Source organism: Microcaecilia unicolor, chromosome 10 (genome assembly GCF_901765095.1).
Source record: "Microcaecilia unicolor chromosome 10, aMicUni1.1, whole genome shotgun sequence".
Taxonomy (NCBI): domain Eukaryota; kingdom Metazoa; phylum Chordata; class Amphibia; order Gymnophiona; family Siphonopidae; genus Microcaecilia; species Microcaecilia unicolor.
The window spans coordinates 196,577,934-196,605,629 of NC_044040.1; the positions used below are offsets into that span (position 1 = coordinate 196,577,934).

At 44.7% G+C, this 27,696-nt stretch overlaps 1 protein-coding gene across 1 annotated transcript in view; it reads right to left on the reverse strand.

The window, feature by feature from the left end:
- SLC7A14 (solute carrier family 7 member 14) overlaps nucleotides 1–27,696 on the reverse strand; it is a 44,476-nt gene that overhangs the window by 12,175 nt on the left and 4,605 nt on the right. The window contains exons 2-6 of the mRNA XM_030216487.1: nucleotides 27,441–27,677; nucleotides 18,846–19,063; nucleotides 14,208–14,354; nucleotides 9,040–9,248; nucleotides 6,207–7,084 (exon numbers count right to left, since the gene is read on the reverse strand). Of these exons, the coding sequence (XP_030072347.1) occupies nucleotides 6,207–7,084; nucleotides 9,040–9,248; nucleotides 14,208–14,354; nucleotides 18,846–19,063; nucleotides 27,441–27,677 (1,689 nt within the window). The remainder of the gene's footprint in view (nucleotides 1–6,206; nucleotides 7,085–9,039; nucleotides 9,249–14,207; nucleotides 14,355–18,845; nucleotides 19,064–27,440; nucleotides 27,678–27,696) is intronic.

The following is a 27,696-nucleotide window of genomic DNA, read 5'->3' on the forward strand; positions in this document are numbered from 1 at the left end:
AAGCCCTGCAGATCGCAGGAACGAAGGAAGAACAGGACCTCGGCTGGCGGGGGTTGGGTTCCCCTGCCAGCAAAGGTAGCAGACAGCGACGGCGGGGGAGAGTTGGCGGCGGGAGGGGGGGTCGAGAGGGTTGTTGGCAGGGGGGGGTCAAAGTTGTTGTTGGTGGTGGCGGCGGGGGGGGGGGGGGGGGGGTCGGTGATGGCGCGGGGAGGGGGGGGTGGCTAAAATGTGCCCCCTCACCTCGGGCTCTGGACCCCCCCTCCCACCGAAGTCTGGCTAAGCGCCTGCTCTAGATCATCTATGAATACATTAAACAGCAGTGGTATGAATATAGACCCTTGGGGCACTCCACAATTGACCTGTTAAAGGCTCCCGTGCTAACCCGGCAGTAACAGGGCAACGCACGGCACTGCCCGTTTACTGCTGGGTACACCATTACAGTAGCCCTTATGGGTGAAGGGGGCACCTATATGTGGGTACAGTTGGTTTCTGGTGGATTTTGGAGGGCTCTCAGTTTCCACCACAAGTGTAGGAGGAAGTATGGGTATGGGTCCACCTGTCATTAGAAAAACAGGTCTAGACCAAAACGTTTAAGTTTTCACCCTAGACATTTTGGCGGTTAGCTTAGCGGAGTTTAAAAAAAGGTTTGGACGGCTTCCTAAAGTAAAAGTCCATAGACCGTTATTAAATGGACTTGGGGAAAATCCACTATTTCTGGGATAAGCAGTATAAAATGTTTTGTACATTTTTGGGATCTTGCCAGGTATTTGTGACCTGGATTGGCCACTGTTGGAAACAGGATGCTGGGCTCGATGGACCTTTGGTCTTTCCCAGTATGGCAATACTTATGCACTTATGACTGCACCTGACAGTTAAGATGTAGTTACTAAGGGCAATTCTGTAACTATGCATTTGCAGTTACACACTCCTTCTGCATGCAAATGTGGTGAAAAGTGTCACGTGTGAAAGCACACTATGCACTATTCTATAAGGGCGTGCATAAGTGCAATAGCATGCAAATACAAGGGGTGGGACATGGGCGTGTCTCCCACAAGCATATACTATGGGAAATGGCTCCTGGCCAGTTAAATGGCCTGTTCAGGGCTAACAAGTTGGGCCACTGAAAATAACCAGTTAGCACCAGACTGAAAACCAGCTACTCTTGGGGGTGTTCCGGTGATGGAGTTGGCACTTGTCCAGTTAAGTTCCAATATTCAACACTTAACTGGCCAAAATTGGACCACATAAAAGTCAGCGGGAAGGTCTCATGCATTAACCGGGCGGTAATCTTCAGCGCGCGTACACTGCCGATGACCTCCTGGTTAGCGCCACGCGGTAGAAAATAGAAATGATTTTCTGTCATGCATCTTGGGTGCGCGTAGAAATTAGAATTACTGCCAGGGGCACATGGTAGCCGGGTGGTAGTTCTGATTTGACAAACATTGTACGCGCCTAGGTGCCTACGCGTCTTAGTAAAAGGGGCCCTAAACCGGCTATGTGTTAGCCAGCTCCACAAACCTGGAACTTTAATGCCGATGCCCAGACGTGGCCCAGCATTGAACTTCTGGCTTTAATGCCAGTGGTCACCAGCAAAATGCTGATTTCCGCTGGTTGAATATTGGGCTGCATTTACACGTTCTCACTTATGCCAGTTCTATGGCTGAATCGACAAGCCTAAAAGGAGGTGCTGACGTATAATCATAAGTACATAAGTATTGCTATACTTGGACAGACCAAATGTCCATCAAGCCCAGTATCCTGTTTCCAATAGTGGCCAATCCAAGTCACAAGTACCTGGCAAGATCCCAAAAAAGTACAAAACATTTTATGCTGCTTATCCCAGAAATAAGCAGTGGATTTTCCCCAAGTCCATTTTAATAATGGTCTATGGACTTTTTCCTTTGGAAGCAGTCCGAACCTTTTTTAAACCTCACTAAGCTAACCGCCTTTACCACATTCTCTGCCACCAGTTTAATTACATGTTGAGTGAAGAAACATTTTCTCCAATTCATTTTAAATTTACTACTTTGAAGCTTCATTGAATGCCCCCTAGTCCTAGTATTTTTGGAAAGAGTAAACAGACGTTTCACGTCTACATTTTTCACACCACTCATTATTTTATAGACCTCTATCATATCTCCCCTCAGCTGTATTTTCTCCAAGCTGAAGAGCCCTAGCCATTTTAGCCTTTTCTCACAGGGAAGTTGTCCCATCCCCTTTATCATTTTTGTCACCCTTCTCTGCACCTTTTCTAATTCCACTATATCTTTTTTGAGATGCGGTGACCAGAATTGAACACAATATTCAATGGTCTGACTACAAAGGGCCTGCACCAGCTCCAGTTGATTCAGAATGCAGCAGCAAGACTCATAGAAGGTTGCAAGCGACGTGACCACATCACACCATTTTTGCAAAAACTTCATTGGCTACCAGTACAATACAGGGCTAAATTTAAAACTCTATGTCTGATCTTCAAGGCCCTGAAAGGAAATGGCCCTGAGTATCTGAAGAATAGGATGATTCTCCACACACCGCCAAGGACACTAAGGTCCTCCCAAGGGCTCTCACTAACTACAGCCTCTCCAAAAGACATTACACGATGTGATACCCGCAAGTGAGCCTTCTCCGGAGTAGCCCCCACACTCTGGAATGCATTGCCTGAAAGGCTCCGCTACCTTTACTTCAGGAAGCAGGTGAAAGCTTGGATCTTCAACCAAGCCTTTAATGGGAGAAGTAACTAACTTGTTAGTCTCACTCACACACACAAGGATTGACTTGGGCTGCACATACTGCAGCGGGACATGTTTATCCACTCCTACCCTAGCTGAGATAATATTTAACCATCTCTCTGACCTCACGTGCAACTTTCTTCAAATCAATCACCTTACTTTCTAATTCTTCCTACTTTCTTACTCATCTATATGTTACAATTTTGCCTTACCCCTCATTACCAATTATAATGTTCTAGTACATATTGAGGGGCATAATCGAATGAAAACGTCTATCTCCATGGGCGTTTATCTCCGAGAACGGGTCCGTGAAGGGGCGGGCCGAACCGTATTTTCGCAAAAAATAGATGTCCATGTTTTATTCGACAATTTGTGAGCTGGGCGTTTTTGTTTTTCAGCAATAATGGAAAATGAAAGCACCCAGCTCAAAAACGAATAAATCCAAGGCATTTGTTCGTGGGAGGGGCCAGAAGTCGTAGTGCACTGGTCCCCCTCACATGTCAGGACACCAACCGGGCACCCTAGGGGGCACTTTTACAAAAAAAAAAAAAAAAAGGTAAAAGAGCTCCCAGGTGCATAGCACCCTTTCCTTGTGTGTTGAGCCCCCCCAAATCCCCCTCAAAACCCACTGCCCACAAGTCTACACCATTACTATAGCCCTAAGGGGTGAAGGGGGGCACCTACATGTGGGTACAGTGGGTTTGGGGGGGGGGGTTGGACGACTAAGCATTAAGCAGCACAATTGTAACAGGTAGGGGGGGGATGGGCCTGGGTCCACCTGCCTGAAGTCCACTGCACCCCCTAACAACTGCTCCAGGGACCTGCATACTGCTGCCAGGGAGGTGGGTATGACATTTGAGGGTGAAAATAAAAAGTTGTGTAACATCATTTTTTGTGGTGGGAGGGGGTTAGTGACCACTGGGGGAGTCAGGGGAGGTCATCCCCGATTCCCTCTGGGGGGTAATCTGGTCATTTAGGGCACTTTTTGGGGCCTTATTCGTGAAAAAACAGGGTCCAGGAAAAGTGCCCTAAATTCTAGCTACAAACGCATACTTTTTTTCCATTATCGGCGAAAGGCGCCCATCTCTGTTCGGGTGATAACCATGCCCCAGTCCCGCCTTCACCACGCCTCCGTCACGCCCCCGTCAACTTTGTACGCTTCCGCGATGGAGTGCAGTTGAAAACGTCCAAGTTCGGCTTTCGATTATACCGCATTATTCGTTTTTGTGAGATAAACGTCCATCTCCCGATTTAGGTCAGAACTTGGGCGTTTTTCTCGTTCGATTATAAGCAGGATAGTGTTGTCATTGCAAGCAGTATACCATGCCATACTGTGTACTGTTGTTTGAATATTTTTACTGCTCTAATTGCCTCCTGCTCATGTTTGATCTATTCTTACTGTACACCGCCTTGAGTGAATTCCTTCAAGAAGGCGGTAAATAAATCCTAATAAATAAATAAATATTCGAGGTGCAGTCACACCATGGAGCGATATAAAGGCATTATAACGTCCTCATTTTTGTTTTGCATTCCTTTCCTAATAATACCTAACATTCTATTTGCTTTCTTAGCCATTAACTGTTGCTTTCTAAACATAGTAAACATAGTAGATGACGGCAGAAAAAGACCTGCACGGTCCATCCAGTCTGCCCAAGAAGATAAATTCATATGTGCTACTTTTTTATTTGTACTGTCCTCTTCAGTGTACAGACCGTATAAGTCTGGCCAGCCCTATCCCCGCCTCCCAACCACCAACCCCGCCTCCCAACCACCAGCTCTGGCACAGACCCTATAAGGCAGAGCAGCTAAAGCCACCTCGAGAGATGTAACTAATTCCATTGTGTGTTATCTGCCAATAGAATTAATGCACAGTAGCCACTTTCTTGCTGCATTAACTGTACAACAGCCCTTCTAAAAACGCTGAGATGCCCCCAACTGTTAGCACAGAGTATTGCACAGTAACTGAAAACCATGGGGGACTGTTATAAATGGGGCCTACATGTCCACACTGTGAAAAGTGGGTGGGAGGTCAGCTCCTGCCGGGAGAAAACACTGAAACCAGCAACAACTGACATACATAAGACAAAAATAAATCACAGCATAACTCAGTCATTCAGGATAAAGTACAAAACATTACTTCCCTAGCATTTTTCACACAGGAATAGTAGGAAGCAAACAGGAGAAATGCCTCCGTCCCCACAATGATGCTTTTTTGACACAATAGCTGTGGGAATTGGGGAAGTATTCAGTGATTGGCCAGGGACATCTTATCCTAAACAGGAAAAGCTGAACGCTGCTGATAACTCATGATCATTATTATTATAATAAGCACAACAGAATAACTCATCTACCAACACAACAGCCTCATGGAAATAAAGCAGCTATGACGTTTATCCCTAGTTCAAAAGAAAGTAATTGTAAGGGCAAACCTCTAAAAAACGTTAATGGCTTAGGGTAAATTTTCCTGTTAATCAGGGCATAATTTCTAGGAGAAACAGCCTGGAACCAGTTCGGCCAGTTCTTTTTTAAAACTGGAGCAGCAGGGGCAGTGGCGTTCCGTGCTTGGCTGACACCCGGGGCGGATTGCTGCTGCGCGCACCCCCTCCCGGGTGCAGTGCAACACGGCTCCGCCCCCCGGCGTGGAACGGCACCCCCCTGGCGTCGGCACCCCCCCTGGCGTGGACCCTAACTCCCGCCCCCCCCCCTGGCGCAGCGCCTCTCACCCCCCCGACAGTCCCCACCTGCCTACCAACTGAGCTTTGGCCGGCACCTCCAATCTGCAGCGCTGCTGACTTTAGATGAAGAAAACCATCTCTCGTCGTTGACCCTTCACTCACTGAGTCCCGCCCTCGAGGAAATAGGAAGTTATATTAGAGGGCGGGACTCAGTAGTGAAGGGCCAACGACGAGACGGTTTTCTTCATTTAAAGTCAGCAGCGCTGCAGATTGGAGGTGCCGGCCGGAGCTCAGCTGGTAGGCAGGTGGGGACTGTCGGGGGGAGTGAGAGGCGCTGCGCCGGGGGGGGGGGGACAGAGCACCCCCCTACCCATTGACACCCGGGGCGGACCGCCCCCACCGCCCCGCCCTTGCTACGCCACTGAGCAGGGGTCTTCTGCCTCAGCCCCTTCCTCCAGGCAGAGAAGGGGGAAGGGTGAGCAGAGAGCGATCAATCTGCTCCCTAATCCAGCCCCTCTCCTCCTGTTCCTTATGCCCAGTCCCATCTCTTCCCCCCCCCCATTCCATAGTTCCCCTTCCTTTCTGTCTAGAAATCAAGCCCTGCTTTTAATATTACTGAATATACTTTTATAAAACCGAATCAAAAGCCGGTAATGTTACCCTCTAAAACTTCAAATGATGTATCAGGCCCTGAATTATTTTCACTGCTTTTCCAATGGAAGCTTTTGTTATGGAAAACGTTGTTTCACTGGGACAACTTGATGCAAAGGGATGCCAAATAATGCCAGAAACGACGACTTACCTACAAAACACCAAACAGCGAACCGGATCCATGTAATCAGAGATAGCTTTAGCATGAGATAGATATTTACCAGCATGGCAAAGGCTGGCACAAATGGGACACATGGCGCCATGTAGGGCAGCTTTTTGGGGTTTTCCGGTTGTTGGAGGATCACGAACACCAACGCAATGATGAGTAAGAGCATGAGAACCACCAACAGCACTGCCCACCAACTTTGGTTAGAGATGTGGTCTGCCCCGAAAATGATGAATGAACAGAAGACGAACGTGAGAACAAAGAGCAAAAGAACGCATATGGTGACTGTGCGGCCAGTAGCCAACGTGGGGCGATCCATTTTGCCTGGCAGGCCAAGGTGGATTCTCATTGTATAGTAACGTGGACCTATCAGTTTCTTCAGCTTTATAAGGTAGATATTTTCAGATTCATCTGCTTCTATGCCTGAGGTCATATCAACCGTACCGTAATTGGGGTGGTTGACATTGTAATTTGATTTATCGGATTTTCCAATTAGCATTTCATTGTCTCCCAAGGAAGGTAAATTTTTAGCACCGCAAGTGTTGGTTGCTGGGCCGGTGTAGTCTTCCCCGTCGCTCACCGGAGAACAAACTTCCTTCTCGGAGTCGGCTAAAACGCCTTCTTTCTTCTTTGTGTGTTCCTCCGAAAGAAATTTAACAAAACCATCGATGTCGCTCTCTGGCTGATATCGTAGAAGCAGGACACAGACGGAGACCAAGGTGTAGGCCAGGAGAGTGCCAATGGACATCATTTCTATAAGGTCCCTCAGACTGACCAGCAAGGAGAGCAGTGCTGCCAGAAATCCCGAGACAATACAAGCCACCACTGGAGTCTCTGTGTAGGTATTCACATGGGCCAAAAACCTAGCAACAGAAAGACAAGATATTAGATCAGCCCAATGCAGTTTACGAACTTTTTTTTTATAGGCACAGAATGGAGCCAGTTCTGTTTGAATGAAGCCCACTGTCTTACAGCATGAAACATTGTTGCAAACGTTTGTCATAAATATTCACTATAGGGTTACCAGTTGACAAGGGCCTTGCACAGAGTTTTTAATGCTTGATTATAGGAGGTTTTTTTATGCCGATGACTGGAACATACCCTCATTGTCTTATCACTATAGAAAGTGTAGGCAGGGTTGTGAGGCTTTTTCCTCCTATTTTTAGCATGGTCTGCTGCAATATTTACTACATATGAAGTACAAGCTGGCAAATTAAAGAATAACTTTTGTATTAGATAAATATTCACTCCTTCTTGTACCCCCAAATTCTATATATCATATATGTACCCCAAAGTTCTATATTTCTGCGTGGAAATCAAAGCATATTCTGTAACAATGTGTGTACCTTAATTGGTTAACTAGCTAATCAGCATTGTTCATTTGGATGTTAACAAGCAATTATCAGCTCTAATTGGCATTAAGATAACTCGCTAAGTGTATTCTGTAATGTGTATTCTGGCATGCGGGCAGTAATCAGGCGGTAATCGGCATTTTACACACATAGACCATTATCGCCCACTTCCCGTGTGAGACCTTACCCCTAGGTCAATGGCTGGCGGTAAGGTCTCAGACCCAAAATAGATGCGCAGCAATTTTCATTTTGCTGCACATCCATTTTCGGCAAAAATAAAAAAAAGGCATTTTTTACAGGTGCGCTAAAAAATGATTCTGTACGTGCCCTAAACACTCATTTACACTACTGCAGGTCATTTTTCAGCGCGCCTTTGTAAAAGGACTCCTAAATGTATCCTGGTAATCACTCAGGTGGGTCGAGTACATGTTTCTTTCAACTCGTCCCCCCTATTAATAGTTGACCGACATTGCTTTCCTTTTATGTTTTTTTAAATACAAACTTGCACATTCTATGGATATGACTGGTTGAGTCATTTTGCTCCATGACAATCTGTTTGATAAAATGCATACATGCCTCATAAAGTACTCACATTTTTTAATGTCCACTTAGTATTTTCATGTGATATTCTTAGACACTGTATGCTAAATGTCACATTGTTTTATAATATTGATTTTTATATTGTGATTTTATGCCAGCAGTCTGTTTTTTAAATTATCTATTATTTATTCACTGTTTTATTTATTGTTTTATTTTTATTTATTGATTTCTTGTTATTCTTGCATTTTATGTTACATTGTAGTTGTTATATTTTTGTCTTCAGATCCTGTTGATTTGAGTAATTTAATATGTACATATATGTTTTTTATAGAGTACTGTATATGACCCCTGAGACAGGCAGGCATACCTGCCAAAACACAGTCCCGTGTCGGATCTTCTGTTGGTGCCTTAATCAATAACTTTTTGGATGATACTCCCCATGTGGAAGTCTGCATGTTATCCACTACTCTCCTGTTTGCTCTTGGTTCAACTGTCCTGTTTGTTTGTGGATTTTGATAATACAGAACCTCTGATACTTTTTGTTTTACCCATGTACCCTTCCACATGTAAATTGAAGCTTGCACACCTTCAGTCAGGGGCAGCAGAACGAACACCCTTTTGGTTGGTAGAGCCAACAAACCATTCTCCAGTCCCACCCTCAAGCTCTGTAGTTGCTGGTGCTACATTGGTCAAAATACTGGCCAGGCCACGGCCACAGTGGCCCTCCCCATTCTGCTGCCTATGCCTTCAGTAGCCATCAAATGCCCTTGCAGTGTCCTTAAGTAACATAAATTAAAGAACATGAAAGACCGAAATGTAGCAACAGGTTTTAACATGGTAGTTGAAACTACGACTTGTAAAAGTTTATATCTGAGCCAAAATTAAATGATAAAGCAGTGGAGAAAGAGGAAACAAAGAATACTGACCGAAAAAGCAGTCCGTCTCCAGCCATGGCATATATCACTCTTGGCAGTGGAAAAAGGGAACCGAACAAGCTCACGGTCAACCCTGCTACAGATCCAATTGCAACAATGAATTTAGCGGCATAGAATCCATGAGCTACAAACATTTCCATCAGAGGGGACTCTGTGTCGATGGCATAATAAGGTACCAGCAAAGTTAAAATCACACTCACCTGTGAAAAATAAAAAATAAAAAGGTAAAGATGGTGAAGAAGAGCCGTGGTTAGTTAATACTGTACTCAGAAGGGTATTACTCTATCCCCATCCCTACGCTGTCTATTAAAATGTTTTATTATGTATGTATTGTGTTGACATTTTAAGCTGTGTACTATGCCATATTTTGTATTGTTGTTTGAATATTTTTACTGTTGTAATTGTTTATTGCTTATGTTTGACTTATTCTTGCTCTACACTGCCTTAAGTGAATTCCTTCAAAAAGGCGGTAAATAAATGCTAATAAATAGATAAATAATAATAATATCTGGACGGATGTAACTTCTAAAGCAAGAGGTAGGGATGAGATGGCATCCCAGAAGACGAAGTATTCTTATACCACTACGGAGGGAAGGTATTAATGTGGCTACTGTGAAGTCAGGCTATTTTACTACAAGTCGGGTTATTGTAGCACAGGGTCTCATTACATCAAATGGGGTGTTGACATTGTAAGCAGTATACTATGTCATACTTTGTATTGTTATTTTAATATTTTTACTGCTGTAATTGCTCATGTTTGATGTATTTTTACTGTACACTGCCTTGAGTGAATTCCTCCAAAAAGGCGGTAAATAAATCCTAATAAATAAAAATAACCTGACTTGTGATAAAATAACCCGATTTAACAGTAGCCCACACTGATAACGTCCCCTAAATTGATTCATCGGGACAAAGCTTTAGAGCAAAAAAAAAAAAATTGGTGGGTGTGGTAATTTATTTTACTCACTAATTTTAAATTTAATGTTAAACTGTTTTTAAAAAAACTTGTCAGCTTCTTGTATGTCTGTGCCTGAAGAATTCCCAAGAACCCACCCTCCCCCAACATTTCTTGTAGCACTGTTCATTTTCACTGGCTCCCAATGAAATTTTGTATTGAGTTTAAAATTCTATTTCTTGCTCATAGGGCCTAAGATAAATGGGTTCCTTTGTATCTTGTGTCCTTAGCCTCTCTTTATGTGCTTAATAGATCCCTTTGCTCTTTTGCTGATTTTCGCATGGTTATCCCTCACCCCTCCAAGGAACTCTGGGTTGCTGCTTGTATTTGGAATCAGCCTTTGGGCTAGAGGAAGTAGGAGTACATTTAAAGCTTGCCTAAAGGCTGACTTTTTTTGTATTGCGTTTGAGGGTCAGATCCTGAACAGACAAACTTCTTCATGTTGTTTTCTATGGTCCTTGTGTGCTGTGCTCTTATGTGTGTGGAATGATTGACTGCCTCTTTCCTGTCATTATCGGAGTTCCTTTCCTTTATCTTTTTTTATTGATGGTTATTTTTATTGTACACCGCTGTGATCCTTCTGGGTAAACGGTATATCAAACTGCGAATAAACTAAACTGAACTGCTGTGCCACAGGAACTAAGATTTTGGCATATACACATACATTTGCACACACTTGAATCTGCAAACCTTTTATGGTTTTAAAAATCGTCCTTCAAAATTAAATATTTTACAACTTGTTGTGCCTAAATCATTGTTTTTCAGTTTTTACAATTTAAAAAAAAAAATTTTGTAATGTTTTCTTTCCTCTCACTCTGCTCTCTATACTGCCTTTCTTCTCCTCAGAGATGTCATTTTTCCTCTTAATTACCTCTGTTTCCCTAAGTTCAGTGACTCCTTCTTTCCTCTGTCATCTTCATCACTTATTTTCCGATTTACTCATATCACCCCTCTCCTCAGGTCACTTCACTGGCTTCCAATCAGATACCGCATTCAATTCAAGCTTCTCCTTCTTAACTACAAATGCATTCAGTCTGCTGCCCCTCACTACCTCTCCTCCCTCATCTCCCCCTATGTTCCCGCCCGTAACCTCCATTCACAGGATAAATCCCTCCTCTCAGTACCCTTCTCCAACACCGCCAACTCCAGGCTCCGCTCATTCTGCCTCGCCTCACCCTATGCTTGGAACAACCTTCCTGAGCCCTTACGTCAAGCCCCCTCCCTGCCCATCTTCAAGTCTTTGCTTAAAACCCACCTCTTCAATGCTGCATTCGGCACCTAACTCTTACCGTTCACTAAATCCAGACTGCCCCAATTTGACCACCCCTATTGGACTGTCCGTTCACTTGTCTCTTAGATTGTAAGCTCCTTGAGCAGGGACCGTCCCTCTATGTTAAATTGTACAGCGCTGCGTAACCCTAGTAGCGCTTTAGAAATGTTAAGTAGTAGTAGTAGTAGTAGTAGTAATTTTCCTTTCATCCCTCTATCCCTCGCCTGTAAACCTTTACTCATCACTCCTCTCTTACCATCTTGGCTCAAGAGTCTTCTTCTTTCTCTCTGTTGGTCTTCCACTCTTGCATCTGTCTTTCCCAATTCCCATTCCTATTCTCTTGACATCATTTATTTATTTATTTTAATCATTTTCAAACCACTCTATCCAATTGCACTCATTCATCCATCACTTTCCCACTTTCATACCCCCGTTTTCGCTGTCCTCTCTCTCTTTCCGTCACTGCCTCCTGCATATCCTCTACTACTTAAGTAAAATAAATGAAAGAACATGAAAGACTGAAAGACTTATAGTTTCCAAGGTGCTGATAGGTACTTTTTTTTTCTCACTGTTGATAGTGACTATCTACTGTCGGCACTGTCTGATACATGAGGGTCATGTTGTAATTGGGAAGACAGAGTGGTGTGTGAAGGCTGGGCATGTGTTGTATCGGTGGGGGATGGGAGAGGGTGTGAGATGTGTCAGAGAAGGGAGAGTGCAGTCAGGGAGTTTGGGTGAATGAGAGCAGTGTATCAGCCAGGACAGTGGTATATGAGAGCAAGAGGTGCGGTGATACAACAGGAGTCTGGAGGATGGGGAGTAGAGCTGTGCATCAATGGGTGGGGAGGAGAGTGTATGAAAACCTAGTGGGTGAAAGGAAAGCACAGAGTCTTAGGCAAGGTAAAGGGGAAGGAAATTCAACAGCAGTGGTGCTCAAAGGAGGAGAGAGAACAACCTGGGGAAACTGGTTGTTATCAGATATGGCAACTAGCACCAGCAGGATCCTTGGTATTCCAAAGGGGGTGGCAAAGTTCAGGGCAGAAGTCAAATTCTGTGGCAGTTGTTGTAGCATCAGAACCAACTAAAGGCATTCCAAGTTTATTCAGAGATTCTACCCCACCCGTTAAACATGTTATCTGGGAGGCTTACAGGCCACAATCAAAAGAAAGTAAGAGGCTGAGGTAAGGAGTCAGATAGAGGGGAATGAAGTGGACAGAGAATGGGGAGAGGGGGGTTGAATTACAATAGCTGATAGGTTATCAATAGAAATCAAACAAAATAAAACATGGAAAAGAAAATAAGATGATACCTTTTTTAGTGGACATAACTTAATACATTTCTTGATTAGCTTTCGAAGGTTGCCCTTCTTCCTCAGATCGGAAATAAGCAAATGTGCTAGCTGACAGTGTATATAAGTGAAAACATTCAAGCATTACTATGACAGTAAAATAGATACCATTGGAGATTCTACATGGAATGTTGCTATTCCACTAGCAACATTCCATGTAGAAGGCTGCGCAGGCTTCTGTTTCTGTGAGTCAGACTCACAGAAGCAGAAGCCTGCGCGGCCACATTGGTGATCCGCAAGGGCCGACTTCTACATGGTATGTTGCTAGTGGAATAGCAACATTCCATGTAGAATCTATAGAAATCAAACAAAATAAAACATGGAAAAGAAAATAAGATGATACCTTTTTTATTGGACATAACTTAATACATTTCTTGATTAGCTTTCGAAGGTTGCCCTTCTTCGTCAGATCGGAAATAAGCAAATGTGGTAGCAGATAGTATATATAAGAGAAACATCAAAGCATTACTTTGACAGTCTGACAGAGTGGGAGGGTGGGGGGTATGCATGGGGACATCAAAGTATTTCATTGATATTCTAACAGAATGGGTGTTGGTAGGTGAGAGGAGGGTAATAAACAGAGAAATACAGCTTTATGGTTTATAATGGGCTAGAAAACCCAGATCCTTATTAAGTCCTGTCTGTTGGGTGTCAAAATATTCAATCACCTCTCTATTTAAAATAGCTGATAGGAAAGCAGGGGGGGGGGGGGAATACACATCGGGAGAGATAATATTTAGGTCAGGCTTGCTGTTTGGTGTATCCACAGCAGGCAATATTAGCCATAGGCATCGGAGAAAAGAAGAGTCTTGAGCTCTGACTTAAATTGCTGGAGGGAGGAACATAGTGTGAGATGATGGGGTAGTTCTGGACCTTGTACAGAAAAGACAGAGTGTTGAGAGGCATCATAAGTGAGTATCCGGAAGGAAGGAATTACAAGTAGATTTTGCTGTGAACGATCTAGAGGGACGTTAGGGAGTCAGGTGGTGAGAGAGGAAAAGGGGTTCTTCGGAGTTGCAAATCTTGAAGACCAAGAGCAGTATCTTGAAATTTATATGGTGCGACAGTGGTAGCCAGTGTGTGGGTTTAAGAAGTGGAGCTACATGATCATTGATCATTACACGGAGAAAGGAAGAGAGACTTTACTCTGGTTGTATGGAGAGTCAGTGTTAGAGAGGGCGATCCATAATTTAATGTCCTATGCACAACTCTACAAATTACCCTTGAAGCCCTAGGTTATATTTTGGGTTTGGTAAAAGTCATGGACACCAAACAGTAATTCATTTTTATAAATGGATAGAAGGTACAGTTCTGTTTTATTGTGCTGTACCATTTATACCACAAACAAAATTTGATGGGCAGTATATCAAGTAATAAAGACACATGAGACTTGAGACTTGGAATCTATAAGAGAAAGAGCAAGCAAACTCTGTCCACAGCAAATGGAACCCCACCTCTGGGAAAATGAAACCAGCCTGGACAGTTGATTGTATGTTCTGGACTTGCGTTGAATATCAGCCCAATGACCGATAATTAAAATGATTTGCAAAGCACTCAAGACATAAATAAGGGTATTAACTACTTACAGACACATAAGCTGTTAGACACGTTATTAATGAGGCAGTAATAGCGTATGGGATGGAAGTATTAGGACTCTTTGCCTCTTCTCCGGTGGTGGCAATTATATCAAACCCAATAAAGGCATAGAAACAAGTAGCCGCACCTTGTAGAACCTGTAGGTAGAATTTAGAATTTACATACAGCATAATTTTATCAAACTCACCAATACAAATTTCTCACCAAGACTCCGGCACACAAAAGGCTCTTCCATTGTACAGAAGCTGGTAAGCTGCTTCCTAGTATTAGCTTCTAGTCTTGAATAAATCTTTTTTACTAGCTGTTTTTATTGGGGGGGGGGGGGGAGGTGGGTAGGGGAGAGACATTTGACCTCCTCCTCCTGAGTGGAGGAGTAGCCTAGTGGTTAGTGCAGCAGACTTTGATCCTGGGGAACTGCGTTTGATTCCCACTGCAGCTCCTTGTGACTCTGGGCAAGTCACTTAACCCTCCATTGTCCCTGGTACAAAATAAGTACCTGAATATATGTAAACCGCTTTGAATGTAGTTGCAAAAACCTCAGAAAGGCGGTATATCAAGTCCCATTTCCCTTTCCCTATTTGAGATTGTAGATGGAATGTTGCTACTATTGGAGATTCTAGATGGAATGTTGCTACTATTGAGATTCTGTTGCTACTATTTGAGATTCTACATGGAATGTTAATGTTGCTATTCCACTAGCAACATTCCATGTAGAAGCCTGCCCTTGCAGATCAGCAACGCGGCCACGCAGGCTTCTGTTTCTGTGAGTCTGACATCCTGTGAGTCTGTCATCCTGAGTGACCTAGTGGTTAGAGTGGTGAACTTTGGTCCTGGGGAACCGGGTTCGATTCCCACTGCAGGCACAGGCAGCTCCTTGTGACTCTGGGCAAGTCACTTAGCCCTCCATTGCCCCTGGTACAAAATAAGTACCTGAATATATGTAAACCGCTTTGAATGTAGTTGCAAAATACCACAGAAAGTCCCATTTCCCTTTAGGTCTGCAGTTCAGTCAAACTTGGCCTCTCTTGGACTATGGCAGTATGAACTCTCATTCACTTCTATTTGGGGAATTGTCCCCCCTCCCCCACTATTTTAAATTCCCTCTGAACTCACTCAACTTACTCATAGCAGCAACAGTCTACAGACAGGAATCTTGTTCTTGGGCTCCCTCTGGAATCCTGCAATCATAGGCTCTGTATTCAGCTACCAAATCTCACTGTTCTATGACAACTGGGACTAATTCCCCCCTAGGGGCTACGAATGCTAATAATTGCTCAGCAGGGAAGACAAGGCTGTTGAAGTACCTGAAAGCAGTTACAGTGAAAGCCATTCTAAGACGCTAGTCTATGGAGTCAATTAACGTGCCTGAAAATCAGCCAGCTTTCTATGATTTTTGTGTGAAGGCTATATATATATATACTAGCCGTTCAGCCCGTTTAAACGGGCTACTATTGGAATGGGGGTTTTCCAAGGCCCCCCCCCCGAGGTCGCCGCTGCCCCCTCCCCCCCGAGGTTGCCGCCACCGGTACCCCCCCCCCAGGAGTCACCGCCACCCCTCCACCCGGCCCGGGCCCTCTGTTCGCTATTAATTCAACTTACATTGCCTGAGCACGCAGATCAGCTGAGCTCCCGTCGGCCTGGCCTTCCTTCTCTGCCTGTGTCCCGCCCTTGTGTGACGTACCGTCGGCGAGGGCGGGACACATGCAGGGAAGGAAGGCCGACCGGAGCTCAGTTGATCTGCGTGCTGCGGCGATGTACGTTGAATTCATTGCGATAAGAGGGCCCGGGCCGGGTGGAGGGGTGACGGCGGCGACACGGGGGGGGGGGGGTTACCGGTGGCGGTGACCTCGGGGGGGGGAGCGCAGTTTCCCACTCTGTCCCGCCCCGTCATCACGTATTGACGCGGGGGCGGGACAGAGAGGGAAGTCTCTACTGCGCATTTGCGAGTGAGTTCGGTCACTCGCCGTTTATATGTTTGATATATATATATATAAATTACTGCCATAAGGATGGACCAGGAATGACAGCACATTCAATTGTAAAACTTGACTGCTAATGTACATGTATTTTAGTCCTATGTGAAATCCAAAAATTAAGAAAACTCAAATAACCTAAACAATCCTGAACAGTGGTGTAGCCACAGGTGGGCCTGGGTGGGCCGGGGCCCACCTACTTAGGGCTCCAGCTTAAATTTTTGACTCAACATCACAGAAAGCACTCCGTTCCTGACGAAGCCATATTTCTAGGTGAAACGGCGGTCCCCGTCGAACGGTTACAGAAGAGTGCTGATCTAAAATACAAGCTAAGTGCTTCTTTATCCTGTGTGTTGTCTAAATACAGAGAATACAAAAAATACTGCCTTAATATTGATTATACTTTGTGCAGAACTTGAGACTTAAATAATAGCCTGGGAAGTAGAGTTTTTTGCCCTATGATAGAACCGTTGCCTGAGTTATATCGTAATAAACTCCATATAACCTCGCACTAAACCACCAGCATTACACTGGAGGTTTCTGAGGGCTTTTTCTCTACTCCCATTTATTGAGTATTGCACCGACATATAAAACTGACTGGAGCAGTGTTATTTTGTATTAGGTTACACATTATACTCCAGCCACGCTGCATTTGTTTTGTGTGATTTCCACCCAACAGTAGCACATGTTTAGCGGTAGCTGGTGGGGATCCCAAGCTCTGCCAGCTGAAGACTTCCCCCCTGATGGTAACAAAAATGCTGCTTTTCACGATAGTGGCACCTGCGCATGCTCAGTTTTCAGCGCATGCCTGCTGCAGACTGCCAAGGTGGAGAGAAGCATTTTCCCCGCCAGCTGAGATATTTTTTGGGTGGTGGGGGGAGGGGGAGAACACTTGGTGCCCACCCACTTCTTGCCTAGGCCCATCCAAAATCTGCTGTCTGGCTATGCCCTTGATCCTGAAGGAATGACTTAGTGTCTGTGTAACCTGGAAAAAGAAAACACCGTACCATGAGAGGTTATCAACCGTTTACTGTGGTCTCAGCTGCAGCTAAAACCCATGACTTTAAAAGACAGAGCTGTTATATAACAAGAGTTAACCATATGGCACTTCTAAAATGCAATTTATGTAGAGCTCTAGCAGTCATTTGGTCTTGGAGACAACTGGAATCTTTCCAGGCTGACATCATCTTTTATCTTTTATTATGAATTTTTTTTTCTCATTAAAAGGTGCTGCAGTACATGAGCTCAGCTTGAACACCCCGCAGGGTCCCTCCTGCAGATATAATGCAGTAAAAACATCGACTCAGAAGCAAGATACAGAAATATTTCTTTCCTGTATTTCCATAGTCTTCAAGCCATTTTAGAATATAAAAATTGTATGAAGGCTTTGGGAGCTATGTATCAGTCTGAGATTTCCCCGTTAATTATGGAGACCAGGAATCCCAGTTACATTGCAGTCTGCTACACAGCACAAACCCTTCTGGCACTGAGCAACGTGTGAGCCATACATGATCTGGGCTTCAGTCCAGCAAGATGTTTTCAGACTCTGCTCATCTCTGGATGGAAATCGGCTCATGCAAGCTATAAGTGAAAACTGTGAATAATCTCCACTAGATCCAGCAATCACAAAATGAATTGTGGTGCTTTTAATATTAATCAAAATAGGGTCTGAAGGCCACAGGGTATAAACATTGTAGTCTACTATATCAGAAGGAAAAATAGGAATGTTAATATTTATTTTGAGGGAGGAATGTGGAAGACAATTTTGACATAGCACATACAAGCAGTTCAGTTGTAAGAAGGGAAAGGGGACAGTTCAGTTGTAAGAAGGGAAAGGGGAAATATGATTGGAACCTTTGAATGTCTTGCTGTCTTCAACACATTTACCAGAAGATAGCAATTTACACAAACGAGATGCTCAAGGATTGGGATCATTACGTAAGACAGGAGGGAGGTGAGCTTAAAAGAAACATGGGGGATTTCATATTCACCTAGAAGGCAGTGGATATTTATTACAAACTTCTTGCAAAGGTGGCCGAATTAAGACCTGCTTTGGAGAGACACAAAGGAGCCTTAACTGTGAGGTCAAGAAAGAAGAAAACCAGAAAGCAAGAAGTTTCCTAAAGAGCTAATGGAACCTATCCATGGCGCATACATGCCACTCCCCCCACCACAATACAATGTATATATGAACACCTCCAAAATACCCTTCTCAGAATCTCCATTGTCATGGAAAGTAGGTTGAAAAGGGTCTGTTATAGCCAGGGCTTTTTTTGAGGGGGTACTTGGGGGTACTGAGTACCGGCACCTTTTTCCAGTGTCTGCTAAAATTGATCCATGGACCCCAAGTTTTAATGAAAGAGCTCAGGCTCTACACACCAATTCTGCCTTGTCATAGGTTCTGTGACTGGCTGCAGGGGGCCTGGCTATTGTGGAGTGAGTCCCTCAGTGATCACCCCACCCCTGAAAGGTGGCCTAGCATTTGAGTACTGGCACCTTTTTTGCTAGAAAAATTGCACTGGTTATAGCTCAATAGGTAGGTACTAGTGGGTGAACTGAGTGGACCAAGATGTCCCTTCTATTGACATCTTCTGTGTTTCCATAATTAACAAGACAGTGTTTTTAAAAGTAGCAGTTCATGAGGAAGAAACTCACCCCTGACCATCCACAGGCCAAAAACTTCCCATCAGACCAGTTGGCACCATTGACAAAGAAAAGGCCAGCTATCATGATGAACACCCACACTACCAGGTTAATCACATTGAGCACGTTATTAAAACCAACAGAGTTCTTCACTCCCATAGCAACAATAGCTGTTACGATGATTGCGATAAGCAAAGCAAGAAGGTCTGGATACGATTCCTCCCCTTTCCCTAAAATAAAAAAAAAAAGAAAAGGCACATTAAATAACCCAACACTTGGGACCTATATACATATACATGTAAGCATTTTCCCCATAAAACCGAAAGAGGCAGTTCTAAATTTATTTATTTGTTACATTTGTACCCCGCACTTTCCCACTCATGATAGGTTCAATGTGGCTTACATAGTAGTAGAATTACAAGGTATAATGCAGAGAAAAAACAGGCTAAGCTTAGCGGAGTAATGGGGATGTGTGGATAGGTAATAAGATAAGGGAGAGGGGGTAGCGGAGGTAGGAGGAGGTGTTAGTATTAGGTTAGGTTGATATAATCAGGAATAGGGTCAGGATAAACACAGAGAAAATTGGAGGAGGCGTGGTCTGAGTCATTGCCGTTGTCATAGGAACTGGTGATGAATAGGTGGGTTCGTCGGGTTAGGTCGTGGCATTTGGATAAGCTTGCTTGAATAGATGGGTTTTCAGCGATTTTATGAAGGGTAGGTAGTCTTTAATAGAACGAATGGATCTGGGAAGGGCGTTCCAGAGTTGACTGCCTTTGAATGAGATGTTGAAATCATACGAGGCTTTATACTTGAGTCCTTTGCAATTAGGGTCAGGATAAGCATAGGGAAAATTGGAGGAGGCGTGGTCTGAGTCATTGCCGTTGTCATAGGAACTGGTGATGAATAGGTTGGTTCGTAGGGTTAGGTCGTAGCGTTTGGATAAGCTTGCTTGAATAGATGGGTTTTCAGCGATTTTATGAAGGGTAGGTAGTCTTTAATAGAATGAATGGATCTGGGAAGGGCGTTCCAGAGTTGACTGCCTTTGAATGAGATGTTGGAATCATACGAGGCTTTATACTTGAGTCCTTTGCAATTAGGGTCAGGATAAGCATAGGGAAAATTGGAGGAGGCGTGGTCTGAGTCATTGCCGTTGTCATAGGAACTGGTGATGAATAGGTGGGTTCGTAGGGTTAGGTCGTAGCGTTTGGATAAGCTTCCTTGAATAGATGGGTTTTCAGCGATTTTCTGAAGGGTAGGTAGTCTTTAATAGAACGAATGGATCTGGGAAGGGCGTTACAGAGTTGACTGCCTTTGAATGAGAAGTTGGAATTATACGAGGCTTTATACTTGAGTCCTTTGCAATTAGGGTAGTGTAGGTTAATACAATTAGATGCTTTCTATTAGCCTAATTTTAAAAGGGACCTTTTACTTTCCTGTGCTAGAAGCGACAGCCATTTTTGCTATGCGCTGAGGCCCTTTTTACCGTTGTGGGTAAAAAGGCAGAAAAAAAGAAACGGCCATGCAGTAAGATTGCACTTATTGCGTGGCCATCCAGGGGGAGGGGAGCACTTACCGCCACCCATTAAGTCTTTCTGAGAAAGTTTTATTGCACCCTACAGTGTACGAAACGTTGAAAGTAGCAGGTTATAATTTTTTGAGTTACATTAAATTACATTTTTTGAGTTACATTAAATTAACCCATTCGCCAGGCCCCTCCCTGCCCATCTTCAAATCCTCGCTCAAAGCCCACCTCTTCGGCACCTAACCAGTATACCTCTATTCAAGATATCTAGACTGCCCCAACTTGACATTTCGTCCTTTAGATTGTAAGCTCCTTTGAGCAGGGACTGTCCTTATTGTTAAACTGTACAGCGCTGCGTAACCCTAGTAGCGCTCTAGAAATGTTAAGTAGTAGTAGTAGTAGTACATTAAATTAAACTCTTTTTTTTTTGGTTGCTGGAAAGTGTAAGGGATGATTATAGGATATTAGCTGCTGATGTGCATGTTCAGGCATATAATTGGGAGAAGCAAGCATGCAGAATGAGTAGAAGTTAGGAGGATTGCAACCTCTTTGTGCTCCACAGGCTACGGACACAAGGATTGTCTGGCTCATAAATTGGAATATCTTGAAAATCAAATCAGGAAAAATAACTTGCACTTTCTTAAACTTCCCTTAGTGGGTCCAGTGGACGTTAAGAAATATCTTTAAAAAGTGCACCTCTCACTGTAAGAGCTCATTATGGGGGGGGAGGGGGTCTTTTACTCAGCCATGGTAGCGTTTTTAGCTCACGGTAGAAATCAGCTGGCGATAAACGCTGAGACGCCCATAATTTCTACCACAAGCTAAAAATGCTAACTGTGGCTTAGAAAAAGACCCCCTATATATGAGTGGAGGACATGGAGCTCATTCTGAGGGGTCCTTTTACTAAGGTGCGCTGAAAAATGGCTTGCGGTATTGTAGGCGCGGGTTTTTTGCAGCATGACACCCTCCCTTGGTGCATCAACCCCCCCCCCTCGGCGCATCAGCCAAGCCCCCCCCCAAGTGTATTCTTGCCTGCCGTGTGCACGCCGCTGGGGGGGGGGGGGGTGTCGGTTCCACTGGTTCCCTGTTCCCTCTGCCCCGGAACAGGGAGTTACCTGTTCCGGGGCAGAGGGAGCAAGGCACTACTGCAAGCCATTTTTCAGCACAGCTTAGTAAAAGGACCCCTCTATGTGAATCGAATGATTATTGTACAATCCACATAAAAATAAAATAAGAAAAATGGATAATGCTGAACTACCGATGAAAATCCCCAGCTGAAATGCATTCTTTGGCTATAGACAGTCTACAGCTGAGGCTCTTGACAGTCTCATGAAAAGCAGATTGACAGCAACACAGCAAGAGAAAATAGCGTAATTTTTGCTGATAGTATGTATTATACAGAATTTATCATTTAGTGTGTGTCAGGAAATGATTTATGAATGATGCAATTACAGAACAGAGGTGCTGAGGAGTAGAAATGGATCTGTTAATTTTTCAGTAATTACCAGGCTGTGAACCAGCTTTTGTCCTCCTGTTTTGTAGATTTTGCTCACAATTTCCTTGTGATTAACTCATTTGCCACATTGTTTAACCTGGGGAAAAAAAAGCCTTTAACAGCTAATTTTGGGGCTTTCCAAGAGACTTTGCATGAGGCTCTTGTGAGAAACACCACCTCCCGTTTACTGATGGACGAGTAACATTGAATTGGGCACCAAGAAGAACCAAAACATCTGCAGTGGAACAGCTGGACTGAAATTTCCACCAAAACAATTCTGCATACCAAAGCAGGTGTTCAAAATTAACTTTTGGACTTGAAAACAATGCATATTTTTCAAAATTGAATAAATAGAAATAAAACAAAGGAAAGAAAATAAGTACATAAGTAATGCCACACTGGGAAAAGACCAAGAGTCCATCGAGCCCAGCGGCCAATCCAGGCCAAGGGCACCTGGCAAGCTTCCCAAACGTACAAACATTCTATACATGTGGGAGGGGGCCAGAGCTTGAGGTGGGGGAGCACATTTTAGTCTGCCGCTCCCCCGCCATGTCACCGCTGCCCACGCAGCCCTACCGCTCCCCACCCACTGCTGCAGCAAAGTACCTTGGCTAGCGGGGGTCCAAAACCCCTGCCAGCTGAAGCCTTCTCCAGCGCTGCCGCATTGCCTGCCCTGCCCTCTCTTCCTCCTCATGTCCTGCACGCTCCTTTAAGTGAAACTGAGCATGCTCAGTTTCACTAATAGGAGAGTACAGAACGTGAAGGGGAAGAGAGAGCAGGGCAGGCAATATGGTGGCGCCGGAGATTGGCGCTGGACAAGGCTTCAGCTGGTGGGGGTTGGGGACCCCTGCCAGCAAAACCAGGAGCCTGGAGGAAATTTGGGGGGACCCAGACCCCTGTGGCCCCATGTAGCTACACCACTGATCTATATTATTCACTGCAAAAAATGCTAGAAACACAGGCCAGATGCGTAAGACACGATTCAAATTACACAAGCACCACATTAAACACCACAGTGCAATCCAAGGTGACACTTCTGTAGGGCAGCATTTTGACAGATACTGCATTAACGACTTTATGGTGAGAATACTAAAAGAAAAGTTTAAAACATTCAAGGAATGTAAAACCTTTGAAGGACAAATGATGAAATATTTTGACACCCACTAGACAGGACTTAAGAAAGATCTGGGTTTTCTATCCCATTATAAACCATAAACTTTAATCATTCATTCATCTCTCCATGTTTCTCCTCCCCCTCCCCCACTCCTACCTTTCCCCATGAGACTATCATTGGAACGCTTTTATATTTCACTTATATATCTGATATATGTCACCATTTGCTCATTTCTGATCTGAAGAAGGTATTGCCTTTGAAAGCCAATCAAAAACATATTGTTAGTCCAATAAAAAAGATATCATCTTATTTTCTTTGTTTTGTTTTTATACATTACTTTTAAAAGTAGACTAACATGCTACCACACTACTTTATCATTTTTAATTTATTATTTACATTTTCAAACGTAGACTTTCAAGAAAAATCTTGTAAGAGACGTGGAGGGGCATAATTGAACGAAAACGTCTATCTCCGAGAACGGGTCCGTGGAGGGGCGGACCGAACCGTATTTTCGAAAAAAATAGACGTCCATGTTTTATTCGACAATTTGTGAGCTGGGCGTTTTTGTTTTTCAGTGATAATGGAAAATGAAAGCGCCCAGCTCAAAAACGAATAAATCCAAGGCATTTGTTTGTGGGAGGGGCCAGGGTTCGTAGTGCACTGGTCCCCCTCACATTCCAGGACACCAACCGGGCACCCTAGGGGGCACTTTTACAAAAACAAAAAAAAAAGTAAAAGAGCTCCCAGGTGCATAGCACCCTTCCCTTGTGTGTTGAGCCCCCCAAATCCCCCTCAAAACCCACTGCCCACAAGTCTACACCATTACTATAGCCCTAAGGGGTGAAGGGGGGCACCTACATGTGGGTACAGTGGGTTTGGGAGGGGGTTGGACGACTAAGCATTAAGCAGCACAATTGTAACAGGTAGGGGGGGAGATGGGCCTGGGTCCACCTGCCTGAAGTCCACTGCACCCCCTAACAACTGCTCCAGGGACCTGCATACTGCTGCCAGGGAGGTGGGTATGACATTTGAGGGTGAAAATAAAAAGTTGTGAAACATCATTTTTTTGTGGTGGGAGGAGGTTAGTGACCACTGGGGGAGTCAGGGGAGGTCATCCCCGATTCCCTCTGGGGGTAATCTGGTCATTTAGGGCACTTTTTGGGGCCTTATTCATGAAAAAACAGGGTCCAGGAAAAGTGCCCTAAATTCTAGCTACAAATGCATACGTTTTTTCCATTATCGGCGAAAGGCGCCCATCTCTCCTCGGCCGATAACAAAGCCCCAGTTCCACCTTCGCCACGCCTCCGACATGCCCCCGTCAACTTTGTACGCTTCTGCGATGGAGTGCAGTTGAAAACGTCCAAAATCACCTTTCCATTATACTGATTTATTCGTTTTTGTGAGATAAACATCTATCTCCCGATTTGGGTCGAAATCTAGGCGTTTTTCTCTTTCAATTATAAGGTGGATGGGCAAATAGCCAAAAATACAAGTTGTACCGAGGGGAAATACTAAAGGTAATGATATAACATCTCACCCTTCCCATTAGGCTTACTTGATATATTATCTGTGCCCATGGTCAATTGATTATTTGATGTGTTATTACACCACTCTCTGTTTTTTTTTTACTACAGATTGTTTTGGCTATTTCACTCTGTAGGTTTTTCGGAGGTGGTGGTTGGCCCATGATAGAAGCCTTATTAGGTGTGTCCACTGAGTTGGTACCCTTGGCTACTGAGGCCTTTTGTTAAAATCATTTATGATATACCTCTTGATAACAGCACAGATAATTCTCATAGCTAATTAGACCAAGTCTTTTTAGTTTCTTATATATTTTTTGCTCTAAGCAGATTTGTTAATTTTTTTGAAATTTGGTAATCAGGTATCGCCACATGCTGCCCAGTTACCACCGGGTTAGCGTGGGAGCCCTTATCGCCACCTCAATGAGTGGCTGTAAGGGCTCCCAGTTGCATGGCGATGCGGTAAGAGTTCTCTTACCGCATGGCCATGTGTGCTGGGGGCTTTTTTACCCGCTGCGGTAAAAAGGGCCCTGGCGAGTGGAAAAAAACATCCCCCACCGCCAGCGCAGGGCCCTTTTCTCCGCAGCTTGGTAAAAGGGCCCCTGAATATCTCATTTCCACATGAGAAGGCAAGTTTCCTGTTTACCTGGAATTCAGGAACAAAATCAAATGAGCTGGCATGCAAAAGAAGTATCTTCGGGATCCCTAACTTTATCATGCATTTACATGGAAAATTTAACTAAAACAGACCAAGTGATGCCCCTACGGTCTCAATACCAAAGATGGTTGCCTCCTCTTCCAAATAAGTCCAGATAAATCTAGATAAATCCAGATAAATTCTAAAGTTCACAGTTCAAAAAAAAAAATAGCATCTTTATTGAGGAAAACCAACACACTACATATAATTCAAAAAACATAAGGAGCTCCTTTAACTAATATGTGCTAACAGATTTATCATGCGCTAAATGCTAAGCAGGGTTGCCAGGTGGAAAATTTTTTTCCCACCCAAACGAGCCCAAATCCAGCCCAAAACCCGCCCAAAGTCAAACCCTGCCCCTGACACCCCCACCCCCGCGTCATCACCCCGCCCCCGCCGTCATCGGCCCCGCCTCCCCCGTCATCGGCCCCGCCCCCGTCACCAGCCCCGCCCAGAACGTCACTAACCCCGCCCAAAACATCACTAACCCCGCCCCCCGCGGCCGAAAAAACCGTTTTAAAAACCGCCCAAAAGACCCAAAAACCGCAACCCGCCGCGGGCAAAAATTGCCCGCGGCGGGTCGCGGAAAACCGCCCAATTGGCCGGTAAAACCGCCCACCTGGCAACACTGATGCTAAGATGCTCATAGGAATAAAATGGGTTTCTTAGTATTTAGCACATGCTAATCTTGAGCATGTGCTAAATCCATTAGCACATTTTAGTAAAAGGCGCTCAACATCTCTATTGTGGAAAAGCAATATCAGTACCCAGACTCTACCTCATTTCTACAACGGCTACACTCTTGGTTCTGCAGTATTCCTTGCTCATATTATTTTTTTTACATGTTTTGTTTGTCTACTTTCTGTTGATGTATTTATTATAACCCACCTTGTTGTGAGTTTTATTTGGAAAAGCAGTTATAAATCATTCTCAACAGAATAGAATTTTTGTTCAGTGTTTATTGGCAGTTAGCCAGGGTTCTGCCTGCAGTTTTAAGACTTCCCCCTCCCCTCCCCCATCTAGCTCTCTCATCACAGTAAGAATCTTCCAGGAGGGACTATGGGACTTGGACTTCTTTCAGAACCCAATATGTGTGTATCTTCATCCCGGCCAACAGGTGTCACTATCGTGTGATAACGGGACTCCTTCCCTCCGGGGCCAGTGAACACTGCCTCCACAGTAACCTCAGCCCTGATCAAATGACCCGATTGAGAAGCAAAAATTATGGGCTCCTCGATTTATTTTCAACTAGTAAAAAAGGCCCGTTTCTGACACAAATGAAACGGGCGCTAGCAAGGTTTCCCTCGGAGTGTGTATGTTTGAGAGAGTATGTGTGAGAGTGACTGTGTGAGAGAGAGTGAGTGAATGTGCGAGTGTGTGTGACAGAGAGAGAAAATGAGACTGGGTGCAAGTGTGTCTGTGAGAGAGAGAGAGAGTGTGTGTGTGTGTGTGTGTGAGAATGAGAGTGTGTGCCAGGGGCCCCCCTCCCTCCCTCCCTCCGAATTCAAGGGTCGTTCCCCCCTCCCTCCGAGCTCCAGGGTCGTCCCCCCTCCCTCCCTCCGAGTTCCAGGGTTGTCCCTCACTCCCTCCGAGTTCCAGGGTCGTCCCTCCCTCCCTCCGAGTTCCAGGGTCGTTCCCCCTCCCTCCCTCCCTCTCTCCCTAAATGACCCGATTGAGAAGCAAAAATCATGGGCTCCTCGATTTATTTTCAACTAGTAAAAAAGGCCCGTTTCTGACACAAATGAAACGTGCGCTAGCAAGGTTTTCCTCGGAGTGTGTATGTTTGACAGAGTATGTGTGAGAGAGAGAGTGAGTGAATGTGCGAGTGTGTGTGACAGAGAGAGAGAAAATGAGACTGGGTGCAAATGTGTCTGTGAGAGAGAGTGTGTGTGTGTGTGTGAGAATGAGAGTATGTGCCAGGGCCCCCCTCCCTCTCTCCCTCCCAGTTCCAGGGTCCCCCTCCCTCCCTCTCTCCCTCCGAGTTCCAGGGTCGTCCCTCCCTCCCTCCGAGCTCCAGGGTCATCCCCCCCTTCCCTCCGAGTTCCAGGGTCGTCCCCCCCTCCCTCCGAGTTCCAGGGTCGTCCCTCCCTCCCTCCGAGTTCCAGGGTCGTCCCCCCTCCCTCCCTCCCTCCCTAAATGACCCAATTGAGAAGCAAAAATCATGGGCTCCTCGATTTATTTTCAATAGGACTGAAACAGAGTTGATGATGCAGAATAACTTTGCGTTCACTGACAAGCATGCTTTCATCTTCTTCTTACCTAGTCCTTTTAAGGTGCCCACACTTTCGATCATCCAGTGGCTGATTGTGTGGTTTGCCAATGAGTCAAACATGCTGCTGAGAGCACTGGCTCCAGCAGCCGTGCCAATCAGGTATTCCAGGATCAAGTTCCAGCCAATGAAAAATGCCACAAATTCACCAACGGTCACGTAACTGTATGTGTACGCTGACCCAGTAGTTTTTGGGACTCGTACTCCAAATTCAGCATAGCAAACACCTATAGAGACCAAAAAAAG